At 36.3% G+C, this 7,534-nt stretch overlaps 2 protein-coding genes across 5 annotated transcripts in view; one reads left to right on the top strand and one right to left on the bottom strand.

Annotated features, from left to right (window-relative positions):
* Positions 1-191: 191 nt before the first annotated feature.
* LOC107681467 (ubiquitin thioesterase otulin-like) lies at positions 192-2,859 on the top strand. 2 transcript variants are annotated; one of them, XR_001633255.1, is made up of 4 exons: positions 192-534; positions 658-801; positions 1,725-1,856; positions 2,616-2,671. XR_001633255.1 is itself a non-coding variant. In XM_016477776.1 (4 exons), exons 2-4 carry the CDS (start codon positions 670-672, stop codon positions 2,694-2,696), a joined length of 345 nt encoding a protein of 114 aa, XP_016333262.1. In that variant the 5' UTR covers positions 192-534; positions 666-669; the 3' UTR covers positions 2,697-2,859. The 2 variants fall into 2 exon arrangements, 1 of the variants encoding a protein (XP_016333262.1); XM_016477776.1 differs by having other exon boundaries at positions 666-801; positions 2,616-2,859.
* A 127-nt stretch (positions 2,860-2,986) lies between these two features.
* The window catches only part of ankha (ANKH inorganic pyrophosphate transport regulator a), a 22,455-nt gene continuing 17,907 nt past the window's right edge, over positions 2,987-7,534 (bottom strand). For 2 of the 3 annotated variants that reach the window (XM_016477771.1, XM_016477769.1), the window contains exons 9-12: positions 7,191-7,320; positions 6,981-7,104; positions 6,522-6,621; positions 2,987-5,361 (exon numbers count right to left, since the gene is read on the bottom strand). In XM_016477771.1, coding sequence (XP_016333257.1) covers positions 5,233-5,361; positions 6,522-6,621; positions 6,981-7,104; positions 7,191-7,320 — 483 coding nt within the window. In that variant the 3' untranslated portion in view covers positions 2,987-5,232. The remainder of the gene's footprint in view (positions 5,362-6,521; positions 6,622-6,980; positions 7,105-7,190; positions 7,321-7,534) is intronic. The other variant, XM_016477770.1, reaches the window with a different exon arrangement.

Raw genomic sequence — 7,534 nt, forward strand, 5'->3', positions numbered from 1 at the left:
ACGCCGCGCCTATTAATGGAATGGTCTTTCTGAGTTCTCAAACAAATTAGAGCTACATTCGATTTTTATTGACTGAACGCAAGCGCTTATTGCAATAGAAAACACTGTAACGTTTCCACTGATTAAGAAATATTTTTGTTTGCTTGGGTGGTAATATTAGGCCTATTATATTAATAGGGAAGGGGGGCCCAAAAATGTGTTTTGCCTATGTCACGAAAAGAGGTAAATCCGGCCCTGTCCATCGGTGACAGAAACAGTTGCAAAATACGGCACGTGTCACATTTCATTCTTGGGTAAATGATCCCTTTAAGGAAATGTATAACAGGCAATCAAATCATTGTGAAAATGTGAAAGGTCCAAAGGTTTTCTGCATCCAGATGAACATCTCATTGGGTATTTGCCATTATTTGTTTTTCTTCTTGTCTAGTTCCTGGTATAGAGACCAGATGTAGCTTAGCACCAGCTGTGGACATACTGGCCTACAGTGAGAGAGAATGGAAGGGAAACACGACCAAAAGCGCTCTCATCAGAAAGGTGACCTAACTAACTTTGTGATATTTTTTTCCTGAAATGTATTTAAAGTATGCTATTGATATTTTGATTGACATGTCTGTGCTTGTTTAAGAAGTCTGACTTACTTCAGTGTGTTTGTTTAAGGGCTACAGTGAGATGTCCCGTAGCTTTAGCGGTCTGAGGAGAGTCAGAGGCGATAACTACTGTGCCCTACGAGCCACACTGTATCAGGTGCTGGCAAACAGCACAAATATGCCCACCTGGCTGCAGGATGAAGGCTTTCTATTAGTGAGGAGACCTCTGTTCTCGTAATAACTTCAGTCAGGGTAGACACCATATGTAATTTGACTTTAAAGTGACTTTAAAACCCTGGAGCTGTCAAAAGTGTCAAAGCGCGTCATTCTGTAGATTTTAGCTGACAAATAAACAGCTAGATCCTGGGTGCAGGTAACATGGAGAAGGAGTACTGATTATTCGTTTGCGTCAGATAACATATGGCTTCTACCCAGACTAAGGTTTATAAGCTGACAGTAGGAATGTTAACATGCAATTTTCATCAGTCAGAATGAATCCAGTCCGATTTCACATTCTTAAAGTTCTGATTATATGAACTGTAAACATAGCAATCCGGTTCACATATTCGTTTACATGTGCATTACTTGTATTTCATACACAACTTTACTGCATGCGTATTGCCCAGTCGTTGCATGCAAAAACAGAGGAGGTCACCATATAATGTCACCAGAGCAAACGTGAGCATAATTAAAGCTTTTGCCTTGACACTGCTAAAAAAAAAAGCTTAAATATATGAGAAGAGTTTATATAAACAAATGTTCAGTAAATATTCAGTTTCATGAACTTGAGCAGTTCACAAGACATGAAACATAAATAAACACTTTTTTTAGTTTGTATGACATAAAACGTATGTAAACATACACATCATGGCACAGGTACTATATTTTTGAATCTGATTGAGAAAACAGTCAGATTCAAATGTTTATATGCTTAATTTTTGCCTGTGGATCAGATTATTTTAGGTCTATACCACCCCTTTCAATTCATTCGGATCAGTTGAGGTGTTTACATGAAGGCTTTTCAGTCCAATTGAGCCATCAATCTGATTAGAAACAGATTATTTGGATGTGTGTAAACGTAGCTAATGTATGTGTTGTTTTCTAGCTCAGATTAACAGCTGCTGGTTATTCTCACAGTTACCAGAGAGGATTGAAGCTCAGGAGCATTTGATTGCTAGATGGGTGTTTCCTTCTGAATGCAAGTCAGGAAGTGAGAAGGAAAGTTCTGTGGAGAGACTGAAATGTTATTTGGATCTCCTTAAGAAGAAGGTGAATCTCTTTTTTTCTGATGTGCATTCCATATATCTTATTCAAACATAAAATAGATTAAGTACGTTTTTTTTTAAAGAAATGAATCGTCATCTATTAAATTAATCAAAAGTGACTGTAAAGACATTTAAAATAATTGTAATAAAAATATATTATTTCAAATAAATGCTGTTTTTTTTAACGTATTAAACTTTAGTATGAAAGCCAGTTCCTACCATGGAATAAAAAAGGTAATTACAGCCTTTTATCTCACAATTCTGACTTTATATTGATCCCCATTGTGAGTTAACATCTGGCAATTCTAACATTTTGTTGTTTTCATAAATGGAATGCATGCAATCTCATATTACTTTCACGAAATGAATATTTTGTTCATGAAATGCATTTTGTGATTGATACAGACCCTTTTGTTCACCAATATCAAGCTCATTTTTTTATTTATTTAAAGTCGTCAAAATTGATTCATGATTCATTATTGATTTAGTATTATATGCAGATTTCAAACATCACTTGGTTGCATCGAAACAGGCAATAATACAAAATATAAATTTAATAGTAAATAAATGAAAATAAACAGTAGTGTATTATTGCATATACTACAGTATTACACAGCTGATAGTGATTGGTCAATCACAGCAATTAGTGTACATTATCCTCTACCAAGTAAAATTCAGCTTCTTTTTAAGTTTAATTAGAGAAAATATCATGATCATTTCTGTGTTTTCATGCATTTGTATATTTTATTTGCTTTTAATTCAGTGGCAGGCAGCAGTGGCCTGTGAGAGCCCAGAGGAGAAGAGGAGGGAGGAGAAGAGGAGTATGGTCTTCTGGAAGCACTAAAGTTTCTAATGCTGGCCAAAGCTGTTGAGCTTCATCAAAACATGATGGCAGATCAAGAAGTGCCTGTGTTCTGCTGGCTTCTTTTTGCCCGCGACACATCAGAAACCCCCCAAACCCTTCTAGCCAATCACCTGAGCCAGATCGGCTTCAGTGGAGGGGTAGAACAGGCAAGTATGATGACACTGACAAACTTACAGCTCTATTATTCAATATGAAGACACCTGCTTTAATATATACTGGCAAAAAAATACAATTTGAAAATGTATGTTTGCTTTGTTTGATGTAGGTAGAGATGTTTCTGTTGGGCTATGCCTTAAAGCACACCATTCAAGCCTTCCGACTATATATGACTGACACGGACTAATTTGTGACACATTACCCAGACGACCACAAGCAGGAGTGGCCCTGCGTGTGTATCGTCACAGAGGACGATCGCCATTACAATGTCCCTGTCAGGAGGAGCGTTCAACACCAGCACAGAGAAGATATCACGATGACCTAACAAGAGACCTCAGAGAACAAATCTGATCTACAAAGTGGCATGATGTTTGGCATCATTTTTTGATAATGATCTGTAGGTCATCCCGTGAATAAAAAGATGAAGGGAATTTACAGCAAGATCAAATTGCAAACAGAAGTGCTCAGGTTTTTCCCCTAAATGAATCAAAGAGCTAACATCAGACTGTCAGGAAATGCTGTGATGATTAACACTGGTTCAGAAAGGGGAAAAAAAAACAACCCTTACTGCCTTTACTTTAATCCTGTTATTTTTTGTATTATGCACTGTTGGAAATTGTGTTGATTTACATTGTCAATGTAAAAAAAAAAAATACTAAAGCGTTTACAACAATAATTTAGAGAATTTTTCATTCAAAAGAATGTATTGTGGGTATAGTACGGGAAATGAGATAGTGGTCTACTCACTGTACTTCAGATTTATGTTTTCAAAATATAAAACATCTAGAAAATAGCCATGGGCACTGACTGAAGCATTTATTTATTTTTTTACAAAATACAGTCAGATATGTCGGGTCATTTTTCTAAATATTGTTACATAGAAATGGAAAAGTTTCCTGTACTGGTTTAGATTTTTTTTTTTGCCATAATATTTAAATGAGGCTCTACACACAATATTGTCAGTTTTAAAATTAGAGCACTTAGACTCTAGAAGTCAGATAACTAATGTTGCCCTCATGTTATGTTCACATGTAACAATAATGTGCATAAATCACGTTAGCAGACAACTGGTGATATAGATGCCAAGAAGAGTTCAAAATGGCTTAATATTTAGCTCATTGTGGAGTGAAGCAAAAGTACTTTAGCAATACTTTTTATTTTGGTGGTATTTTCTTTTGTTGCTCATCTGAATTTTTGTATTTGTGACTGACAGATTAACACTGACTAACTTTATTGCCAAACATACGTTATACAGTATTATGTATAATTCTAATTTTTCAAGAACTGGAAGACAAAATCTTTTGAAGAAATATGAATAAATTATTCTATGACTCTATTCAGCCTCTCACTTTTATATGCACAAAACACAAGAAATGCGAAAAAGAACTGCTTAGCACAACATTTGTTTAATAGCCATAATGCATTCATATGTGCTTGGTTTATTTGTATGTGCTGACATTCAGTTAGACCACAATCACAGAGTAACATAAGCACCTAAACAGGACCTAAAAACTGCCAAAACTACATTCCATTTAGTAATTTGCAAAACACATTGAAAGTGAAGCGTACCATTAATTTCAAAGATCTGGAAAAAAAAAACGATTCTATAATGTGGTCCCAGCACAAAATATTGGATCAGATCAAATCTAATCAGAAATTATCTCTTCATGCATTCACAAAAGCTCAAATAAATAGTCTTTTATATAGAAGTTATCTTCAGACTTAAATGTCTCCATAATGGCATTTGCCAAGTATACAAAACCTGAATTTGTGCAGTGAATACAAAAATAAAGCAACTGACATATACAATCAAATCTAGTCTGTGCCCCAAGTCAGTAAAATAAATTCCTCTTGAACAAGTTATAATACACTCAAAGTGTAACTATTCATTGTGCGTCTCAAGGCAAGAGGAAACAGACCGTATTTCCCAGGGTAAATAGGTCAGATAACAGTACAGTCATTAAAACATCTTCCAAGCCCGTTCTTGATGCATTCTTTCTCCAAAGATTTTTTTCTGATTGTAAGGGTCTATTTTGGCAAAAATGTTAACAGGCTGCAGAACATGAACTTTGTGTGCCAGAAGACATCTGCGTAAATATGCCTCGGTGCAAAAAGTCCAGGAGTGCATTTTATGTAGACATGCAAATCTGCTCATCCTACCCCAAACAAGCATCGATCAATCTGACAGTCCCACTGGGGTAATGGAGCGATTGTAGAAATTAAAAAAATTATAATAATATAATGATAAAGTACTAGTACTAGTACTAGTTAGACTCTCATCGTCAAAAATCCAAAACATTGTACAGCAAATGAAAGGAAAACGTATCTTCCACCCTTGTTTTTCTTTCCATGCCTAAATTCATTCATCTTCTGTTTCCATCTGCTCATTCTCAGCCTCTTCAATGACATCTAACTCTGTCCTGGAGGTGACTTCATTCATCGGGGAAGAGTTGTCCTCCACAACCATTTCTGCTTCTGGGGTTTTCTTCTGAAAACAGACCATAAGACTGATAAATATTGCAGAATAGATACGAAACGTTTAAAAGTCAAAAGGCATGTTTTAGTAACACTTTAGATTAGGGAGCACTATTCACTATGAACTAGTTGCTTATTAGCATGCATATTACTAGCATATTGGCTGTTTATTAGTACTTAAAGAACATATTAGCTTTATTCTGCATGACCATATTCTAGATTCCTTAACACTAAACATAATTATTACAACAACTACCTTACTTCCTATCAATAAGCAGCAAATTAGGAGTTTACTGAGGGAAAACTCTTAAGTTAATAGTGAATATGTGTAATCTAAAGTGTTACTCCATTTTAATAATTGTTCTAGAATTAAGAGAATAGCAAAATTCACACACAAATATTGTCACGATCTCCAGCTGGAGTGCCCATGAACTCCACCAGAGGGCAATCCACCCCTGACTCTTGCCACTCTACCTGGGACTACATTTTCCCATAATCCTTTGCCGGACTCATCACTGATTGCCTTCATTGCTCGTTACCTTATCAATCTCACACTATAAAAGATGCACTCATACACACACTCATCGTTGAGTTTTGCTAGCCTGTAGTGTTTCCAAGTTCCTGTGTTTTCTTGTGTTCCTTAGTTCTTGCCTTGCCTTGTTTTTTTGACCTTGGACTGTTTACCGTGTTTTTGCTCGTTTGCTGCCTACCCTGGCCATTGCCTGTTTATTGGATTACTCTTTTGTCTCGCCCTGTATTTTTCCTGTTTTCTGGTGTTTGACCTTGCCTGTTTTGACAACTCTTCTGAATAAAGCTGCATTTGGATTCTCAACTCCGTTGTCACGCTCCCCACGTTACAAATATAAACATATCGTTGGAATTTTTAACTTGAATGTGTAAGGCATCTGGTGTCATCTGCTTCCAGATATTTTAGCTGTACAAGAGTCCGTTATGCTGCTTGATGTTACAAACTGATTTATTATCATAAACATGCAAACAGCATTATGTTTATTGCACTTATTCTTAGTTATTTATGTATAGAGCCTAATGAATCTGAAGTCTTGCACATTCACAGAAAATTGCTTACTTTCACACTGAAAAGTAAGGTAGATAGGACACTAGCTGTAATATTTCTGCAGAATTGTTGACTTCTGCAGTCCGATGGCTCCTCACCTGTTTTCGGTGTACACAACAGGCAGCCACTGCGACCATGGTGGACTCCCCCACGAATCCTGCTAATAAAGACCCCACTCCCAGTGTGGCACCATGCACTCTGCCCAAAGACAAAACCATCAACATGATAAATGTGATTTCAAAATAATACCAACTGATTTTAATGCTGTACAGTTGTAGCGCAGTGTTGCTATGATCAAAAAACCCATTAAAGAACAATTTTCTGAGCTTATATTAAAAGTTGCTGCAGCAGTCTGCATTAGCTGAGGAGCGGAGTCATAATTACTTCACAAAATGCAGACAGGGATTTGAAATGATTTATTTTTAGACTCACTAAAAATTCAGAGGCAGCAAGAGAGCTAATTACTTCATAGATCACATAGTGAGCAGAGAAGCACATTCAATGATATTTAAAAGAGATGCATTTAGCATATTTGTATATTCCTCCTGTATACTAACCCCATGTAAGGCAGCACTAGAAGGCTGGTGATGAGCACAGCGATGCGCAGAACTGAACTAGGTGCCAGAACACAAGTTCTCTTCAACGTCATTAACCAGCCCGTCAGATGAGCTCGAACTGTAACTGATAGCAACACAGACACAAGGTCACATAGATATAATGCACTGTAAATTATATAAAGTCATATAAAAGAAAAGACTTTATGGTACCAGGCACAGGGAAGAAGGAAAAGACTCTCAGTGGAATGATGCAGAGCTGTGCGAAGGCCATATCCACCCCAATGACATCTACCAGGATGCGTTCAGAAACATGAGGGGTCCAGAATACAATGAAACACATCTGGAAAACAGACACAGGCATGTGCACTAATTACTTAATTTAGCAGTTTTGTGTCAAAATGTGACATCTATTATATATATATATATATATATATATTAGTGCTGGGCAACGATTAATCGCTATATTTGCTTAATTAGTGAAAAATCGCTAATGAATCCAAAATAAAAGCTGTATGTGTGTGTGTATTTATATATACATAATAAATATACACAGT

This window comes from Sinocyclocheilus anshuiensis, unplaced genomic scaffold, assembly GCF_001515605.1.
Source record: "Sinocyclocheilus anshuiensis isolate Anshui unplaced genomic scaffold, SAMN03320099.WGS_v1.1 scaffold1924, whole genome shotgun sequence".
NCBI lineage: Eukaryota > Metazoa > Chordata > Actinopteri > Cypriniformes > Cyprinidae > Sinocyclocheilus > Sinocyclocheilus anshuiensis.

Excerpts from the sequence above, each read along its gene's own strand:
- LOC107681467 (XM_016477776.1), top strand. The coding sequence starts at position 670 with ATGTCCCGTAGCTTTAGCGGTCTGAGGAGAGTCAGAGGCGATAACTAC. Across the intron at positions 802-1,724 it reads AGGATGAAGGCTTTCTATTA|TTACCAGAGAGGATTGAAGC; the intron begins GTGAGGAGACCT and ends TTATTCTCACAG. Across the intron at positions 1,857-2,615 it reads TGGATCTCCTTAAGAAGAAG|TGGCAGGCAGCAGTGGCCTG; the intron begins GTGAATCTCTTT and ends CTTTTAATTCAG.